The following is a 20,691-nucleotide window of genomic DNA, read 5'->3' on the forward strand; positions in this document are numbered from 1 at the left end:
TATATATATATACTGTATTTTTATGGTTTTGTACAGATATATTTTTGTACTAATAAAGTATGTCAAACTTCATAAAAAAAACATTTACAATAAAAGCAAAACAAAAATTTTGTTTCACTGTTATAAACAGGCCTATTAAAAATATTATATATGTAAAATATTATATTATATAATTTAATGTCAGTTCACTTAAAAAATAGTTCAGTTAAATGTTAGATTCACAAGATGTACAAGTCAGATGCTCATAAGCCTTATTGTAAGACAGACCTTATGACGGATGATGAACATCCTCCTCCTAATTACAGATCGATCTCAGATCTCCCTTTTCCTTCTTAGAGAAAAACTGAGACTACTCTCATCAGAGTTACAAATGACCTGCTCTTCTCATCCGATCGTGGTTGTATTTCTCTATCAGTGCTACTGAATCTTAGCGCTGCGTTCGACACTATTGACCACAACATTCTTTTGAATAGGCTAGAAAATTATGTTGGCATTAGTGGAAGTGCATTGGCATGGTTCAAGTCATAGTTAGCCTACCTGACTGTCATCAAGTCGTAGCAGTGAATAATGAGCTATCATATTGATCACAAGTGCAGTATGGAGTACCACGCTCAGTTGCTTTTCACACTTGACAGATATCATCAGGAAACATGGTGTTAGCTTTCAGTTATGCTGTTATTTTCAGTTATAACTGTTATGCTGATGATACATAGCCTACCAATTCGCAAAACTAACAGAATGCATAGCTGATATAAAAAAAACAGGATGACTAGTAATTTCCTATTGCTAAATTCTGGAGAAAAATGATCAGATCGAAAACCTCTCAATGTAATAACCTAAAACACTGTCTAACACTTGATGGCTGCTCTGTTAATTCCTCGTCATCAGTTAGGAACCTAGGTGTGCTATTTGATAGCAATCTTTCCTTTGAAAACCACATTTCTAGCATTTTCTAAAACCACATTTTTCCATCTTAAAAATATGCCTAAACTACGACCTATGCTCTCAATGTCAAATTAATTCATGCGTTCATGACCTCAAGGTTAGATTATTGTAATGTTTTATTGGATGGTTGCTCTGCGAGCTTAATAAACAAACTCCAGCTGGTCCAAAATGCAGCGGCAGCTATAGAGTTCTAGAACCAGGAAGTATGATCATATTAGCCCGGTTCTGTCAACACGGCACTGGCTCCCTATTGAACAACGAATACATTTTCAAAATCTTGCTTATTACTTATAAAGCCCTGAATGGTTTACTATTTGAACGAACTCTTATTGCATTATAGTCCTCCACGTCCGTTGCGTTCTCAAAACCATCGAAGAATGGCATCTACACTAATGTTTGATTCATTCTTATTCCGAGGTCACCATATCCAGATTAGATGTGGATCAGCACTTAGAGACGACCTCTACAGCCCTGAATGTCAGCAGAGACCATGAGAACCAGACGAGTCCTCTGCTCAATTCTGACTTTGCTTTGCAGCCTGAAATTAAACCACGCAATGCTGGTTTCGTCTGGCCAGAGGAGAACTGGTGTCAGTCAATACATGGAAACAAAGTAACTGGAGTTACTTATTTGAAAAAGTAACTCAGATATTTCCTTCTAAATGAAAAAGTAACATTACTTTACTAGTTACTTCTGATTACGTAACTCGCGTTACTTGTAATGCATTACCCCCAACACTGCTTTTGACATTTAAAATTATTTCATATACAAGACAAAACCCTTACGGGACCTTTTGTCATCTTATCTTGAATTCAGGGGCATATAACAGCGTTCTCATTGTCCTGCATCACGTTCATCAGCAGCTGCAATATAAGATCATGTTCAGGTCTTTTTTCATTCGTTAGTGTGTGTGCGTGTGTGTAGGGCAGGCTAATATCTCTACGATTTTAGAGATTACTGTACAGCTCAATGACAATCACTGTTTGGTTACAAAACACAGACAAATAGCTGTTGTAGGCTCGTTATAATGCACCTATGTTTAGATGGAAAAAAATATAAATATAATAATTTTATAATGAATATATGTTATGATGAATATACATTTAAGCATTCAGGCACAGACACACAAACATATTTATGTATTCTCCACATAATATTTATTTTAAATTATATCATATGCTATAAAATATGTGGTGTGATACGAGATTTGAAAATGGAGAAAAAAAAAGTTCGGCAAAAGGCGGGATTGAACCCGGGTCGATCGCGTCAAAAAGCCAACAACAAGCGCTTATCCATCTGCGCCACTGTAGCTGATGTTTTACAGCCACTTTTAACTAAATGTAAATATATACTCCATATTTTTTATTCCATAGTAAGGGCAATTCATACAATACATTTAAACTGAGCTACTTTAAAATCCTGTCTTTGTCTCATTGTGTTGAAGGAGCTATTGTCCTAGAGATCTTCAGTAGAGAACAAGTCTCCATTCTTATCTCCTTTATCATACCAAAAGACCCCCTCCTGTCAATCACTTGTTGGCTGATTAACGATGATTCAAGTGTTGGGGGATGAGCGGGCTCTCGTGTGATTGGGATGGGAACATCTGCACAAATCACCACGATCAAATCACTCAGATGAAACTCAACAGCCCACTACATTTGGTGATGATTTAATCAAGCTGAGATAACGTTTTTATCCACAAAGCCTGTTAGAGAAGACCTTGTCTTACCAACTTACATGTTTCATAACCACATTACATTAATAATTGAGCAGCATTCTGTTCAGTTCTGTTTTTCACTTTAGGTTCACTTACACATATCACCATTAATTTCAATAAAGTAATAATACCAAGAATCAGTATTTATAAAGAGACCATAAGTACATTTGTATTTCTCAGCATTTACTTATTAAATATACAGTGCTATTTTAGTATTATATATACTATTATAGTTTACATTTTTTAATAAATATTTTTAATTTTCAGTTTTCATTTTAATTTTTAGTTTTTTTTAAAATTAAATTTTATTACATGCTTTTGTCATTTTTATTAGTTTCTGTTCTTTTAAATATTATCGGTTCAATTTATTTTTTATATTAGTTTTAGTTATAGTTCAGTTTTAGTTTTTATAGGAATTCGAGTTAGTAATTTTAGTGCTTCAACTTATTTCAGTTTAACATGTCTCATTTTTCTATATTTTTCTTACTTTTTCACATTTTATTTGATTTCATTTCAGCTTTATTTCAATTAAAGCTTTTATATAATATTTTATTAAATTGTTATTTAATTAAAATATTTTCAAATACATTTTAATAAAATAATAAATTATTATTTATTTTCTAAAACGTTCAGCTTTATTCCAAATAAAGTTTTTATTCAATAAACTAAAATATGTTTAATAGTTTTCGTTTTAGCAAACTATAATAACATTAGTAATACAAAATATTTTATTACATTACTATTTAATAAAGTATTACATTTTTAAACACATTTTTTAACCTAATAAATTATTTATTTTTGAAGACTTCTAAGGGTTCCAAGTTCCCTACAAATGTATTAAAGAGAATTTTTAACAATGAACTATTGACATAAGCATTGTATAAATGTTAGTTTTAGGCAGAAAATGCTCCCTGCATTGAACGTCAAAGGTTGAAAACCTCTCTAAGAGATGTATGTAGTAATATCAATATTGTAGTGTGCACTACTGTAAGTGTCCTCACACGCCCACTTGAGCACTTCCTGTATTGTCCGCGAGAGATGCGCGTGCATTAGAAAAGGACGGGCTTAATAAAACTGGAGTTGCGTATTTGTCGTTTTGACTCCGCATCCCGACAGTCAGTTTCCATAACATAGATTTCATAGGACTGCTGTTGTCGGAGGGATGCTGTGAAGAGGTGTTTATTTGACTCCACATTCACAAATAACCACCGAAGGTTGCCTTTTCAGACAAACAGAAGTATGGGTCTGCAGACTGTGTTCCGTGCGGTGATCTTGGGGGCCCCGGGCTCAGGGAAGGGGACCGTGTCGAGTCGGATAGCGCAGAGTTTCGGACTGAAGCATCTCTCCAGTGGAGACATGCTGCGGGCCAATATCGAGGCGAAGACAGGTACGAGCTCCAGCACTGTCTTCTCATAGCCTACTATTTCAGGCGTTCTTCATAAATAACCGAATATGCACGCTCGAATCTTTTCCCCGTTCACTGCGAAGTGCGAACGATTAAAAAATGGCTTTAAAACGTCAGGAACTCGGTTTTATGTTGATAACCAGGATATATAATTACAATTTACTTAGCCGCAGAAGTGAGTCTTAACGTTGGTTGCGTCTCAAAACATAGTGCGCAGCAGTTTTGAGACATTGCGCTTTTCGCGTTTAGATAGAGGTAAGACGGGTCAGTAGGCTCGCAGACACCGCATTTGTTATTTTATTTATTTATTCATTCATTTTTTTAAACTGAACTGCACGGGGAGTTCACGATGAAACAGTTCCGCTGATGATATATTTCCACGGCCGCCTTGAGTAACGTCCAGCACTTTCTTCTAGTGTTGGTTTTGATGTAAACACCGCCCGGAGAAACCATTAAAGTCGAGCTCAGGCTTTTTAATTGTGCCATTAGTCTTTTTATGTGTAGACAATATGACATTTTCAAATATTTGTACTTTAATAGGGCTTTTTAACTGTTAAAGGCGACGTCTTTCTCCAGAGAATGTGCCTTGCATACTAAACGTGTCAGAGACGTGGGAAATTTACTACAAATGATCTGGCTGCAAATCACACTGAAGCCCAAGCCTGCATTGCATTCGAATTTGCTCCACAATTCAGAGGTTTGCAAGATTGGACTGTATACAGTAGTGCAGGTTCCTTCTCTAATCTGAGCTCTATTTATAATGTTTTTGTAGAAGTAAACACACGTCCCGAATGGATGCCAGATGCTGTGTGTGACAGACAGTATGTAGCTTCATCAGCTATCTGGTGTGCAGTTCTACCTACCACAGTCTGACTAACCCACATACAACATAAACAAATGACCAAGAAATGGCTACATAACCATTTAGCCAGATATAGAGTTGCAGGTGAGAAATATTTAAATTTGAGTTTCACGCACCATAATGTACAGATACAGCTCAAAGCAGGACCTTAAAGGGACAGTTCACCCCAAAATGAAAAATCTGTCATCATTTAGTCAGCCTCAAAACCTGCATGACTTCTGCACAACACAAAAGTAGATGTTTTGAAGAATGCTGGTGAACAAACAGGTTTGGTTACCATTGACTTCCATTGTATGGACAAAACACATTGAGGCATTTCTCAAAATATCTTCTTTTGTGTTCCACAGAAGAAAGAAACGCCAAGAGGGTGAGGAAATTATGACAGAATAGTACTTTTTGACCGAACTAAGTACATTTTTGGCAGTTGATTTTATATTTCAAGAATTGCTTAATCCAAACCTATTTGTTGAATAGTTTGTGTACATTTCGTTGCAGTTTTTATGAGCTCATATTAATTGGTATACATTAATTATCTGAACTTTGAAAAATAATATTGTCCATTGCAGGGCCAACCATGAAAAAACTAAAATATTATTTAACATGGTAGAAAAACCCCATGTGCAGTATGTACACTACTACTCAAATGTTAGAGTCGGTAAGACTTTTTAATGTTTTGTAATATAGTAAAACAGTAATAATTTAAAATAACAGTTGTTTATTTTAATATGCGTCTCAAAACGTAGTGCGCAGCAGTTTGGAGACATTGCGCTTTTCGCGTTTAGATAGAGGTAAGACGGGTCAGTAGGCTTGCAGACAACGCATTTTTTGTTTTATTTATTTATTCATTTTTTAAACTGAAATGCACGAGGAGTTCACGATGAAACAGTTCAAAACGTGCTTTTGAAAATATGATTAAAAATGGTAGAAAAACCCCATGTGCAGTATGTACACTACTACTCAAATGTTAGAGTCGGTAAGTCTTTTTAATGTTTTTAAATATAGTAAAACAGTAATAATTTAAAATAACAGTTGTTTATTTTAATATACTTTATGTAAGTTTTATGCAATATGTTATGTAACTTATTCCTGTGATGGCAAAGCTGAATTTTCAACAGCTGAATAAAAGTATGAATTTCTTAAAAAATAAAATAAAATTCTCACTGACTCCAAATCTTAGTATTATAGGCCTAAAATCTTTAGCACTACACAGAAATGTCACAATGGGTCACAGGGCGATTATTCAAAAGTTATTACAATGTGTACAGCCGCTTATATCAGTTCGTACAAGCTCATTGTAGCGGTCACACTTCATTTCATTGGAGTTTTAATAGTTAATAGCTAAGCTAAAGGTCACATGAATCTATAATGTTAATGTTAAACCTGACAGCCTTCATATTTGGACTAATGAATTGAATTAAATGTTCATCACTGATACGTTTGGCAGTATTTCAAATAATAAAATTAACACCAAAATGTTTTTTTTAATGATGATTGGCAGATGAATCATATCCCTGTAAACAATTTTATTAGCTAGGCTATTTATAACACATGTAAATAATGTTCACTGAATTGAATACATACTGAATTTCCGACTGTAGTCATTTCTGAATTCCTTCTGTCATCATTGAATAACTGAGCATCTCTCGTGCACCTGGGCAGATTTGGGTGTCCTGATGAAGTCGTGCATCGATCAGGGTCAGCTGGTTCCCGATGATGTCATCTCTCGTCTCATCCTGTCCAGTCTGAGGGGTCTGCAGCAGAGCAGCTGGCTTCTGGACGGTAACTCTCACCCCGCTCACCTGAGCCATGTTACTGATGAAATGTGCAGTTTAAATGTGCTCGCCCTGTCCCCGCAGGGTTTCCTCGTACTGTGGCTCAGGCCGAGGCCCTGGACAGCGTGTACGATGTGGACTCTGTTATAAACCTGGACGTGCCTTTCCAGACGATCCGAGAGCGTCTGACGTCTCGCTGGGTGCACCTTCCCAGCGGCAGGGTCTATAATATAGACTTCAACCCGCCTAAGAAACCAGTGAGTCCTCTGATCTTTTCATATTCTAGATCATTCCCTCATGCTGCTGTTGAGATCTTCACAATCCCATTTAGCAGCACTTCAGGAAACTGTTGATAATTAAACAATAGAAACAGGAAGTTGAACACTCCTGTTCATATGAAAACGCTACAGTGCAAAAACTGAAAATCCATTTTCCAAGAAAACATACAAAATTCAAAATGCCTGTGTTCTGCATGTAATAATAGTGCGATGTTAATAGCATCAGGTAAATAGTGTTGAGTTTTGTGAATAAGGCATAATATATATTTAGCCTAATTTGCATAAAGGAGGTGTGTTTGCACTAAAAAGACTAACATTGACCGTGGCCTGGTTAAACTGGATCGTTTAGGTAGTTATTGTTTAGTTATTAGTTATTGGTTTTTGTGCTGAAATGAAGTGAATTCACCCAGAATGCCTAAAAAATGCGAAAAAGATGGACGCTTCTTTTAAAAAAGAGCATTTGTTATGAAATTAATATACTTTAAAAGATTATTCTTAAGCGTGAACTTCTTTTGTGAAGAATATAATGTTTTCGGACACTTAATTGCAGGTTAATCAAACTTAAAATGAACTTAAGTACATCTTTATATGTTAATTACTTGCATTGTCTTTGAAATATGGTTAAAGTGTACTGCTGAATGCACTGACGAGCATTTATGGAAAACTAAAATATACTTTAATGTCGTTAAACAAGTTGCAATTTCATACGTTTAAAATGTATTAACTTCGCATGTACTATCAAATAACAGACAACAGTTAAATTACGAATCAAGTACTTGAAATGTGATTTAGTGTGTTAGCCAACACATCACAATAAATGTACTTGTATATAGAACAAAAAAATTTTTTTTTAAACATAATAATCTAAAATGTACATCAAAATAAAACTTGTAATTTGATATTACTAGTGTGTGAAGAAAGTCATTTTTCACACTTTAAAGAAACACTCTAAGTACACTTAAGAAGCTTTTTATTTCATTAATATTATCTGCAAGTACAGATTGTAATGTGTCTACTTAAAAACTTTCAGGTACTTTATATATAATATAGAGAGCCTTATAGAGCCTATATTATACTAAGAGTAGAGAGCCTTATAGAAAGTAAAACTGAACAAAGAATGAGTGGAAAGCCGTTTATATTCAAGATGTTATAAAAAAATGTCTTTTGTCTACTGCCACAAAAACTGTGAGTTTGCAAAAGTAGGTTTTTGCGACACAAAACAGTTTCCTAATTGTTATAGTTTGGTCATCTTTTTAATCATTTTAAATAATGAGCCTCAAGATAGCAGTTGTGTGTTAAACTAATACAGCACTAGCCCAGTGTGAAACCGTGCTTGTCAGTGTTGCTCAAATACAGCTCCAAAGCTTATGTCAACACTAAACTGTGCGCCTGAAGGTCACCTCTAAGCCTGTGAGTTTGCAAAAGTAGGTTTTTGCGACATAAAACAGTTTCCTAATTGTTATAGTTTGGTCATCTTTGCAATCATTTTAAATAATGAGCCTCAAGATAGCAGTTGTGTGTGTTAAACTAATACAGCACTAGCCCAGTGTGAAACCGTGCTTGTCAGTGTTGCTCAAATACAGCTCCAAAGCTTATGTCAACACTAAACTGTGCGCCTGAAGGTCACCTCCGTTTAGCTCTGGGATTTATCAGCGTCTGCCAAAGATTGTTGATGCTTTCAATACAGGAATTCCTAAGATACAGTGGCTTTAATTGGATGATTATTGCACATTTGAAAGTTTTAGCGTGTGAGTGAAGTCAGGTGTTTGTGGTGCTTATACCTTATGCTTATGCTTATAATCAGTGGTCTCTGTTGTGCACAGGGTCTCGATGATGTCACAGGAGAACCGCTGGTCCAGAGAGACGACGACAGTCCCGAAACTGTGTCCAGGAGACTCAAGGACTACGAGAGACAGACACAACCAGTTCTAGAGTATTACAGGTACTGCACAGAAACCACAGTTTTACAGCTGTTTTCTTTATGATTTATGATGAATGAAAGAATTCAGTAACACACACAGCTGAAAATGTTTAGGGGATTATGAAAGGAATAGTTCACCCAAATTCGGTCATCCTCTCACACTCAGGTGATTCTAGGTCTGGATGGATTTCGTTCTTATGTGGAAGCAAAAAGAAGATATTTAGCAGAATGTTCATGCTGCTCTTTTCCATACAATGAAAGTGAGGCTGCTGAGCTCCGAAGTAACATAAACATAGTGCAGACATCTTGTACACAATATTTCAAGTCTTTTGAAGCCGGAACAGACCCAAGTTTAAGTTTTTATTTTTTTAAAAATCTTCCTCAAATTGCTGATTAAATTATGGAGCATCTAAATATGTGCACCAGGTTTGATGTCATTACATCATGGCTTCCCAGACTTTTTTGTCAGCTGAACCCCTCAGACATAAAATATTTATGAAGTACTAAGTACTAGTAACTTAATATTTCAGTAATTTAATGACACATTCGCATGATTCTCTGATGACAGTTAGTAAATAAATAAATAAGTCAGTTAGTACTTCAATGCAAGTAAACAGATAAAACATAGGTAACACTTTATAATATAAGTATACACTAATGAAGTACTTACAAATCATTTGCACACTGTTATAGTTTATATAATAGTTTATAGTTAATTCATAGTTTATAAACTGTAGTTGATACATTAATAGACTCTATACATATAGTGAGTTCTTTATTTATTGTCACTGTAATTAACCAAATTATTATTGCTTAATGAGCTCATATGTAAAGAGTTAGATAATGCTTATTAAACAATTTATTAACCATAAATAGTTCTCACTTAAAGTTAGGTCGCAAAATTGGTAAAATATCTTTAAATAAGTGTTTTAAAATAACCTTTACCTTTATTTTACATACAGTGTGTCTGTGTGTGTGGGTATATATATATATATATATATATATATATATATAATTTTTTTTGTAAACATTTAAAGGATAGTGAGGTTGGTTTAAAGCACAGTGATAATGAATGAAGTACTATTTTTATATTAATGTATTAACTACGGTTTATAAACTATGAATTAACTATAAACTAATAGTTTGTTAATGATTTGAAAGTACTTTATTGGTGTATACTTATTATAAAGTGGTACCAATATATATAATATTTTATTCGTAAGTGTTTTAATTTGATTTTGTAGCTGGAAAAATAGCTTTTGTAGCTTTAAAGTAGACTTTTTTTTGTTGTGATAGTGTCTCAGTCCACATAACATTCACACTGGTGTTCTAGGAAAGAGAGAAAAAACTATTTTATAATTAGTTAAAACAAAATAAAATAATAATAATGTTTTAAAGGCACAATATGTCATTTTCGCCACTAGAGGCCGCGTATTCAAAATAAACAAAGAAACAAAGGCGTAGTTTGATGACGGCGTGACTGAGTGTGGAATCATGGGAGTTGTGGTCTTCATCCCCACAGCCGATGCAATCCGACGGGACTCGGGCAGAAATCATGTTCATGGATGAGCTAATGATTTATTAACGTAGTAGGATGAAGCAGGGTGAGGCTGAAAGCCGTCGAAGCGAAACAAGGCCGCTGAACGAGCGCGGCACGCGGCTCGAAAGCAGCGGAGCTTTTATTATGCCACAGTCGACCACTTCCACTCCTTCCGGTCGTGAGTATAACCGCTTCTGTTCCTTCCGGTCGTGCGTATGTGGGGGAAAAAGCAGCGCTGTTTTATCATACTAGATACATTTGAAAGTTCTGTTATAATGTTACTCTGTGCGGTCGTCACCGGTCTATTAAAACGCACAACATATTAAAGCGTCTTTGGTGTTTCCATGTTTTCTACAAAACAAAACCGGAAATCGAGGGGTTATGACGTCATTGGCAGGCGACACGACACTATGGACACGGTCCGTCTCACTAGTTAAAATTGCTTATTTCTCTGGATTTAAACATTCTTCGAAACATTTGGGATAATGTAAGTACACAAGTCAGCAAAATATATAACACTGTTCTAGTGGTTTTTGGATATTTTAATAAAAAAATCTTACATATTGTGCCTTTAACTAGTTATAAAAATGAAGACAAATATATTACTGTTTTAAATTACAATTATACTGTAGCATAAATTTTTTTTTTTTTTTAAACTATTATTGTATCATTTTAATTTTATTTGCACTACAAGTTACAATGCTAATATTTTTTTCTTAAATTCTTCACTTTCAAACATTCAAACTTTTATCATTTAAGTTCCTGGACTGGAGCTTTTATTTTGCTGAAACGCTGTAAATGTAAATGTGAAATTGTGTAAATAAAGTGAACCCAAGTGCAAGTTGCGATCCAAAATACATGTTAAATTCGCAGCACAAGCAGAGACGGAGTTTTACTGTGAAGCAAGAAGCTCTGAAAAGCTGAAAACTCAGGAAACCCCTGTCTGGGAAGCCCTGAGTTACACATGAATTGTCACTGGTTCTCCAATGTCCGGTTCAAAGGAAGAAAATCACTTATGTGAGATTTTGGGATGTTGATGAGGAAGAACGATTCCTTTAAGCTGGACTGATGGTGACTGATGGTTAATATGAATACTGAGGTGTTTGAGCCATAACATATGATATTCTCCCTACTTCTACTTGAACAGGAGTAAAGGAGTATTGGAGACCTTCTCAGGAACTGAAACCAACAAGATATGGCCTCGCGTTCATGCCTTCCTGACCAGGAAAATCCCAGGAAACCAGCAGGCTGTGGGAAAAGCGTGATTGCACAACCACTTTGAGGACTTTCACCACAGCTGATCTGAAGTACACTGTTAGACTCGAGCACAATGCACCTCTGTGGCCTTAAGCAGTCTACTGTATTTGCCGAAGCCTTTGGTGTCACCATCTGCTTTTATGCCTTTGTGAGAAAGTTCGCACCAAGGTTTATGATCAAACTATAGTCTCATGAGCTGTAGCGCTGCCATCTTAAGCAAACTAGCTTAAAGAGTTAGAGTTTTAGGCATGCTAAGATTAATAGTTGACTCCAAAGTTAATAATTTTCAGCATTACACTTGCCAGAAGTGCCCAACCCATTTTTTTAAAAACTGAAGTGGCTGCAAAGTGTGGACACAGCAGCTCCAAAACATTTCTGTTTATTATCCACGACAGCATTTTAATATGATTGAGATTTGTGCATACTAGAGAAGAAAAGTATTCATTTAAACATTTCCCAGATGAATGCAGTGCAAAATTATGATTTAGACCTGATTTTTGAATATTCTGACTTTTTTATTTTGTGAACCACTGTGGCCTTAATTAGTAAAAACACTAATTATGAGTCTGATGATTGTAGATCATATGAATGAACCATGTAATTTTTTTGCATATACAAAATAATGTATTTTTAATTAAGAAAGTTTTGCACAATACAATAATTAATAAAGGGAAAGAAAATCAATAATGTGTAAAAACATTTGTATTGATAAACTATTACTGTGTGGTTATGAAGGCCACAAATGAAGTGCAGTGCTAATTCGTTTGTTTATGCATTTAATTTTATGGCACAGTTTGCGAATCACTGTATAAATTGTAGTGACTGAAAAACCTGCTATTGAATATGGATAAAAGAAGTGTAATGCCAAGCATGGCATTTCAGAAAGCAGGTAGTGAGCTTTGAAACAACTGCAGTAAACACAGTGAAGCTTGACTCGTTCTAGTTTTTCTTTTGGTAGTAAATCATATGAACAGCTCTAGATTTTATATATAATAACACTGTTTACAATATATTTTTGTACCTAAAGATTCACTAAATAGCCTTAAAAGAAATGAAGACAATTTTCTCATCAATCTCTTAAGAACAATTCAGTATTTTCTCAATCACTCACATTTGTGTTTTTACAACACCTTCACATATATTAACTTACTAAAATTTGATGACTGATGCCTTATGATCCTGTTGTTGAGTGGACGTGCCGAAACAGCATGTATCGTACATTTGATCCTACTTTCATGCTTTCAGCCCTGCTTTGTCAACCAAAAAAGCCCCTCCCTCTAAAAACAGCACGTTTTGAGCCAGTTTATTGCCTGCAAGTACACAGAGAGCTAGCCAACACATTTATAAAATGCTAAGAAATAAGTTATTTTAATAATAATGAACTGCATTAAAGATTTAAGGGTCTAAAGATTTAATTGAGGATTTTGATCTGATTGTAAAGACTTGCACAATGCCATCACAGCCATCAGTTAATGTTACACAAATCGTGGTTTGCTGTATATGTTCTTTGTGCAGTACAAGCAATGCAAACTAGCTGGATGCGACAAGCTAACAGCATCTGCGGCGTTTCAATGCAATTACTGCAATCATTATCAGTCAGTTTGATGGTGTTTTGTAGCGATAGTTCACCCAAAAATGAAAACTCCTCATTTACTCGCACTCATGTTGTTCCAAACATCTATGACTTTCTTTCTTCCATGGAAAATGCAAGAAGAGATATTTAGAAGAATGTTTCTTGTTTTTGACCATATAATGAAAGTCAATGGGGTCCAAAACGACACTGATTGGACGCCATTGACTGTCATTGTATGAATAAAACATGTTTGTGTTAAACATAAGTCACACAGGTTTGCAATAACATGAGATTGAGAAATAATGATTTTTGGGTGAACTATCCCTTAAACGTACGCTATTTGTTGCTTTTGACATCATATCAAACACACACTGTTTTCATTATTTTGATAGTGAATGTGAATCTCTTTCATTGTAATTGTAGGTAACAACCCTATATTGCTGGCTTTCATGCCATACTATTGGACCTACAAATTACTTTTTGCAAAGGTCTTGTTTCCATCGTGAAGATAGCAGAATGGGAGGTCCGGCTTCGCCTTATTGTCATTTGTCTATCTGCAGGAAGCCGACTGTTATCTGCCGCATCCACACACAGACGACACATGAAACAGTTCCCTGATAGCAGCTGGAGTTTGAATGTTTCAAAAAAAAAATTCAAAAAGATTCAAACTATGAGGTTTTCCTTTGCACTACTGCGTGTACCACCTTCCTAAACTTTTTTCCGAAATGCTAAAACAGAAGAAAAAGATAGCAACAGAAATGGAACAAAAATAGAAGTGCCTCAAAATTCAGTTCCCTATCTCTTTTAAAATACTTTCTCTTTTAAACAAATATAAAGTGCAGCACACATTCAGGCACGGATACAAATCAAACGTCTCTGAGCACAGCCCTTGTATTTCCTGTCTTGCCACCCAAAGCTGTTTTCCTAGTGAAGTTTCGTCTGCTAGCTCTCCATCATTCTCCACTCGTCCGTTTCTGAACTCTCTTCTTTGGAGGCTCGTGGTGTATTCGTCCAAAGTCCTGCCTCCAAGCAACGCTTCACGTGGTATTCTGCCACCTGTTATGAGCGAGAAAGAGGATATTAATAACTAACAGGAAAAGACACTTGCAGCTCAGAGATCAGTATGAGGAACAGGAATTGAGCTGCATACTTTACAGAATACTGATCAAAAATGCATATACAGTGGTGTGAAAAAGTGTTGGCCCCCTTCCTGATTGCTTATTTTTTTGCATGTTTGTCACATTTTAACGTGGTAGTCCAAAACTGTGAGAGTTTCTTTCTCACATCGAACACGAAAGAAGAAACTTTGAAGAATGTTGATGCTGCTCTTTTCCATACAATGAAAGTGAATGGTGACCAAAATCACATTTCAAATTATAAATTAATAAATCATTTAAATGTTTTCTTAGGTGTTTTCCTCAGTAACATTGTCTGTAATATTTATTAAATTCTGCTCACCAAGGTTGCATTTATTTACTCAAAAGTACAGACAATTAATATTGTGAAATATTATTACAATTTAACTGTTTTCTATTGTAATATATATATTAAAATGTAATTTATTTCTGTGATCACAGCTGAATTTTCAGCATCATTATTCCAGTCTTCAGTGTCACATGAAGAAAACATTCTAATATGCTGATGCTCAAGAAACATTTATTATTATGATGTTGAAAATAGCTGTGCAGGTCAAAGTTGTTGTGAAAACTTTGATGCAATTTTTTTAATTGCGTCATGAATTAAAAGTTCAAAAGAGAAATCCTTTCAAACAGAAATCTCTTGTAACATTATAAATGCCACTTTTGATCAATTTAATGCGCCTTCAATGAATAAAAGTATAAAATCTAAAATAATAAAATCTTAGTGACCCCAATCTTTTGAATGGCAATTCAGGGAGTCGTATAGTCAACTTTTATGGTGCTTTTTTTCATTTTGGAGTTTTAAAGTCCCCATTTAATTTCATTATATGGAAAGGAGCAGCATGAACATTCTACAAAACATCTCATTTTGTGCTTTACAGAAGAAAATGAGTCATACAAGTTTGGAACGATATGAGGGTGAATAAGTTACATCATTTTAATATTTGGGTGAACTATCCCTTTAATATCCCATTATAATCTGCACATCCTCCCTTATGCAGATCTGCAGGGCTGGAGGAGGGATTATAGGTCCGCCTGGATTCTGATGAATGCAATGCTCTTGCAGATTAGAGCTGTTATGCAATTCTTTCTGTGTCCTTTGGCTCTCATTCAGCTCGTCTGTGTCAGGTTCAGAGCATGTGCTCTCTGTGGTGAAAAGTGAAAGCGATGGAGGAAGTGTTCAAGAGCCTGACCCCTTAACCCCTAAATGACGCTGAAACATGCCATAATGTTTTGGTTACACTTCAGACAATGCTGCATGCTTACTAAAGTTTAAATTTCTGATTCAAAATTATTAAAAAATAGTTTTTTAAAATTTGATTCAGATGGAGCCCTGTACTAAACTACTTTAACAGCAGCATCACAACACGACTACTAAATCCACAAAAGTACAAAAATAGTCAATAAGCAACAGAAATCAAGAGAAATCAGAACCTGAATGAGAATGGTTAAGTTATGAAGTGCTGGTTGACACGTTCTGATGTGTTACAGCATAAAGCTCCAGCTTTACCTGCGGGTTCATGCTGCTCAGCACGTTCTGAAGAATCGGCATATCTTGCATTTGGATGCATGTTTTCAGTTCCTGCAAAATCAACATTTGACTCATTTTATATTTTGTTACTGGCTACACTACCATTTAAAAGTTTAAAAATAATAATTTTATTCAGCAAGGACACATTTAACTGATCAAAAGTGACAGTAAAGACGTTTTCATAGTCATAAAATAAATTAAATTTCAAATAAATGCTGTTCTTTTGAACTTTCTAATTAAAGAAAAAATGTTTTACAGTTTCCACAAAAAATATTAAGCAGCACAACTGTTTTCAAAATTGATAATCATAAATGTTTCTTGAGCATCAGCTTATCAGAATGGTTTCTGAAGGATCATGTGACACTGAAGACTGGAGTAATGATGCTGAAAATTCAGCTTTGCATCACAGGAATAACTTACATTTTAAAATATATTCACATAGAAAGCAGTTTTTTTTTTAAATTCTAATAATATTTCACAATATTGCTGTCTTTACTGTATTTCTGATCAACATTTCTTTCATTCACAATTAAGTGTGACAATACATTTTGTCGTAGCTCAGTGTCTATTTACAATGCATTACAAAGTCCCGTGCACAGTGAAATCTCATTGGTCCAAAATCATTCTCTACATTACTGTACATCAAACATGAAGCATGTTCTGATTCGCTGTGCTTTGGTTGCTTCATACAGATTTTTTTTCTGTCAGTAAGGACCATAAAATGACTTGATTACAGCACATAAAACTGAGAGATTTGATTATCTTTCGTACCGGTGGCAAAGACTCCAAAACCTCCTTGGGGTCGAGGCGACAGCCTGGTGGTGTGTTTTGGTGCACTGGATCCTTTGGGGTTTCTCCTTTTGATTTCATGGTATACACTTTAACTCTCTGCTTAAAGTCATTGAGTTCTGTGTGGAAGACGTCCAAGTATCCCTCCTGCCCTGCCTTAAAATAGAAGCAAAGCAAGATTAAAAATGATTCAGAATGCATTCAGTAAAAATATGAATGAGGTTTATCATATGACATGGATGAATGCGTGGACATGAACTTCATCTGTGCCCATATTGCTTGTTTCCTGGCCTCAGGCTCTCAGTTATGTCATGTCTCTCTCCAGTGGTCACTGCCATTATTGCACAACACTCACACGGACTCAGATTGCCTGCACTACCAGTCAGTTCAGAATAATTACGATTTTTTTTTTTATGTCGTTCAAAGAAGTCTCTTCTGCTCACCAAGGCTGTTACAGTAAAAACAGTAATATTGTGAAATATTATTACAATTTAAAAGTTTTCTATTTCAAATAAATGCTGTTCATTGAACTTTCTATTCATCAAAGAACCATTATAAACAATTGAGCACCAATAATACTTGATAATAACTGAGCATCAGATCAGCATATCAGAATGATTTCTGGAGGATCATGTGACACTGAAGACTGAAGTAATGACTGCTGAAAATTCAGCTTTGCATCACAGGAATAAATTACATTTTTAATGTATATTAAAATAGAAAAATGTTATTTTAAATTGTAATATTACTTTACAAAATTACCATTTCTATTGTATTTTTGATCAAATACATGCAGCCTTGGTGAGCATTCCTTCAAAAACATTTATTGTTGGACTTTATTGTACCTCTCCGGCAAAATAACTCATGCACAGTAAGAGATGTGTAATATCTTGTCTAGGACTGTCACTAACAATAGTATTAGTGACAGTTTTCAGTCAATTATTCTGACGATTAATCGAGTAATCAAACTTTTTTTTTTGTGGTAATAAAAATAGACCTAAGCGAACAATAGACTTTAAAATGACTTAAAATACATATATAATAGCAGTGAGACAATAATAATTGGTTCAATTAAAATATCAAAAGCAAGTATTCATATGGTTTTACTGAACAAAACAGTTAAAATACATAATTTAATAAAACAATATAATCCTAATTTATGTATATTATGTATTATACCAAATGCCAACAGAGGGCGCCAACGGCCTGTTTTTACACTTTACAGCCAGATCTAAGACTTATTGTCTAAACAACTTTTAATTCAAATGTCCAGTTAATCTTTAATATTTGGCCACTTTATGATAGAAATGCTACAGCCACTGTAAATTCTTAAACAAGAACATGTGGACATCAAAACAAACAAACTAAAACGAGGGTTTATACTTTTATTCTGAAGTCCCAATGAACGGTCAGCATATTTAGAAGTATAATGCTGTAATCTCCTGTGTTGTCGTAGGTTTATAAATTATTTACCTGATAAATCTGATAGAATAGTGCACATTGTTCCCAGATGAACGTTATAAGCAACTCAGACTCACAGCATATGCAGAGATGGAGTTTGAGACGCTCCGCGCATGTAAATGATGACTGTTTGTGTGGAGCAGCATTTACTGTGAACGGAGCCGCAACCTACATGCATATAAATAAAGCGCATATTAAAGCCGCAACGCATATATTTATTTAAAGGGGTCCTATTATGCTCTTTTGCAAAGTCTTGATTTTGTTTTGGGGGTGTACTAGAACAGGCTCTCATACTAGGTTGTTTGAAAAACATTATTTTTCACATATTTTACATTATTACCACACCTCTCTCCCCAGTCTGGCATGAACGGCCCAGGTCTCATCCCATTCGTTGATATTGTGATATCACAAATCCCGGAAAATATGCGTTGTAGTCCAAACGAGTCGTTCATTGTAGTTTTTGAAAAGTGATTTCTGTTAAATAAAATATCTCCTTTTGAAAAAAATTTGAATTGAATTTTGAATTGACTGAGCTTTGTAACTTCACAGATGTTTTTTATGCTCAAACAGCAACATCACAGACTAACTAAAGTTGAAAAAGTGAAAAAGCATAATAGGATCCCTTTAATTGAATCACAGCCTTTGTGAATTCACAATAGCACAGTGCTTTATCATGATTTTTAAATGGTTTTAATATTTCGTGCAGCCTCAGAAAACGGTCTAATAATACTTTTAATGGATGCTTGTCTGTGGAATGCGCCACTTCCGGTATTTTGCCGGTTAATCGACACGGGCAAAATGCTTTTGAGGATTTTTTTATAATCGAGTACTCGAATTGAATCTAGGATCTGTGACAGCCCTAATCTTGCGTAAAACACCACTGGGAAAAGCCCAGCAGAGGCTGAAGGTGATGTCTGCAGCATTGCAGTACACTGCAGATGTGAGCCTTACTTTGGCTTTCTGAAAGAACTGACGGAAACAGCCTCGTGGGTCTTGCTGAGAGTTGCGGGCCATTTCCAGAATAAACTGCATGACGACTGCCTGATGAGCCACCTGCTCCATTAAGGCCTCTTTCTGCAGAAGATCCAGACAATCGGGATCAGTAGTAGGTCATGTGGGGACACAGTACATAGTGCACATACTGCAGAAAGAGTACAGGTGGTATGTTATTTTGAACGTGGCCAGAAAGAGCACTCACTTGCACTGCCTGCAGACGGAAGCACCACAGGATCAGGTAATTGGCCGTTTCTTCACAGATGAGATGGTGGTACTCTGCTAGAAAGCGTTGACTATCATCCCACCTCCTCAACATACCTGTCCAATCAGAACAGAGAGGACAACCTCCATTCAGATGAACAGTCTCCATTAATAAACATCCAAATCAAACAAGCTCCATGACTTACCAAAATGTTTCAAGAGTTCTTCATTATGCTGGATGAAGCTTATGTTCTTATCATGATCGGATTCATTAGGCCAAGACTGTGAACTGTTTATTATACTCTAGAAAAAAAAAAAAAAAAGTTTGATGGTGGTAAATCCACAAATGGGCCACAAAAGAGTCCATTACTACTGGTACAACACTGTACTAGTTATTTTGTATCGGCTCTTAATTTATATACTTAAATTAAGTGTGATATCAATAGGATGTCACTTCTGAAATATGCTGAGGGCATGGCTTTGGTAACTTGTTTGACATGAGCAATCCCTGGATAGTGGATTACTCCACAGGTAGTGGAGCAGGTCGAGGCCTTTACATATTTGAGCACTGAGATTGACAGGCATCTATCATTTACACAGCAGGCGAATGGTTTCTATAAGAAGGCTCAACAGCGATTATCTCTTTTGAGAAGGCTGAAGGGTTTCACATTTTTACCAATAAATTTCCATGACTTTTGAGACAATATTCATGACCTAATGTTCCATTATTTTTCAACAAGAATAAAAATCTATTCAAATTTATCATAGCATGTGTTAACTAAAATAAATGACTATTAATGCTACTTGTTTGCTCTCTATTTGTTTTAATAATAAGTACAAGCTGCAACTGTACCAGAACGAAAATGGAAAAAGGACAGGCTGCATATCTCTCTTCAAATGTTTAAAGACTCGCTTACATCTTACTAGACTGCTGCTAAGTCTGCGAAAGCTGCATACTTTCCTAATCTAATTTAAAACGAATCACTCTAAACCAGGGGTGTCAAACTCAGTTCCTGGAGGGCCGCAGCCCTGCATAGTTTAGTTCCAACCCTGCTCCAACACACATAGCATGTAGTTTTCAAATAAGCCTTAATGACTTGATTACCTGGATCAGGTGTGTTTAATTAGAGTTGCATCTAAACTGTGCAGGGCTGTGGCCCTCCAGGAACTGAGTTTGACACCCCTGGCCTATCCCATTTTTGCCTCCCTCCCACTGCTAAAATGTAACTAAGTCATTTTTACTCTGGGTAAATTTTAAATGAGCTACTTTTTACTTTTACTTGAGTAGATTTTTAGACTGGTAC

General features: G+C 35.4%; 2 protein-coding genes across 4 annotated transcripts in view; one reads left to right on the top strand and one right to left on the bottom strand.

The window, feature by feature from the left end:
- Window positions 1-3,695: 3,695 nt before the first annotated feature.
- On the top strand, window positions 3,696-12,016 carry LOC107713310 (GTP:AMP phosphotransferase AK3, mitochondrial-like). The gene is made up of 5 exons (XM_016518772.1): window positions 3,696-4,049; window positions 6,589-6,708; window positions 6,786-6,958; window positions 8,803-8,921; window positions 11,588-12,016. The coding sequence occupies exons 1-5, from the start codon at window positions 3,902-3,904 to the stop codon at window positions 11,703-11,705; spliced, it is 678 nt and encodes a 225-aa protein (XP_016374258.1). The 5' UTR covers window positions 3,696-3,901; the 3' UTR covers window positions 11,706-12,016.
- A 1,390-nt stretch (window positions 12,017-13,406) lies between these two features.
- LOC107713311 (hsp90 co-chaperone Cdc37-like 1) overlaps window positions 13,407-20,691 on the bottom strand; it is an 18,387-nt gene continuing 11,102 nt past the window's right edge. The window contains exons 3-8 of one of the 3 annotated variants that reach the window (XM_016518773.1): window positions 19,594-19,690; window positions 19,389-19,504; window positions 19,142-19,264; window positions 16,712-16,885; window positions 15,920-15,991; window positions 13,407-14,326 (exon numbers count right to left, since the gene is read on the bottom strand). In XM_016518773.1, coding sequence (XP_016374259.1) covers window positions 14,213-14,326; window positions 15,920-15,991; window positions 16,712-16,885; window positions 19,142-19,264; window positions 19,389-19,504; window positions 19,594-19,690 — 696 coding nt within the window. In that variant the 3' untranslated portion in view covers window positions 13,407-14,212. Of the gene's footprint in view, window positions 14,327-15,331; window positions 15,556-15,919; window positions 15,992-16,711; window positions 16,886-19,141; window positions 19,265-19,388; window positions 19,505-19,593; window positions 19,691-20,691 lie in introns of those variants that run through there. The other 2 variants (XM_016518775.1, XM_016518774.1) reach the window with 2 other exon arrangements.

This window comes from Sinocyclocheilus rhinocerous, unplaced genomic scaffold (assembly GCF_001515625.1).
Source record: "Sinocyclocheilus rhinocerous isolate Xijiao unplaced genomic scaffold, SAMN03320098_v1.1 scaffold688, whole genome shotgun sequence".
NCBI lineage: Eukaryota > Metazoa > Chordata > Actinopteri > Cypriniformes > Cyprinidae > Sinocyclocheilus > Sinocyclocheilus rhinocerous.

Coding starts and splice junctions, on each gene's coding strand:
- LOC107713310 (XM_016518772.1), top strand. CDS start 3,902: ATGGGTCTGCAGACTGTGTTCCGTGCGGTGATCTTGGGGGCCCCGGGC. Junction 6,959..8,802: donor TCAACCCGCCTAAGAAACCA/GTGAGTCCTCTG, acceptor TGTTGTGCACAG/GGTCTCGATGATGTCACAGG. Junction 8,922..11,587: donor CCAGTTCTAGAGTATTACAG/GTACTGCACAGA, acceptor CTACTTGAACAG/GAGTAAAGGAGTATTGGAGA.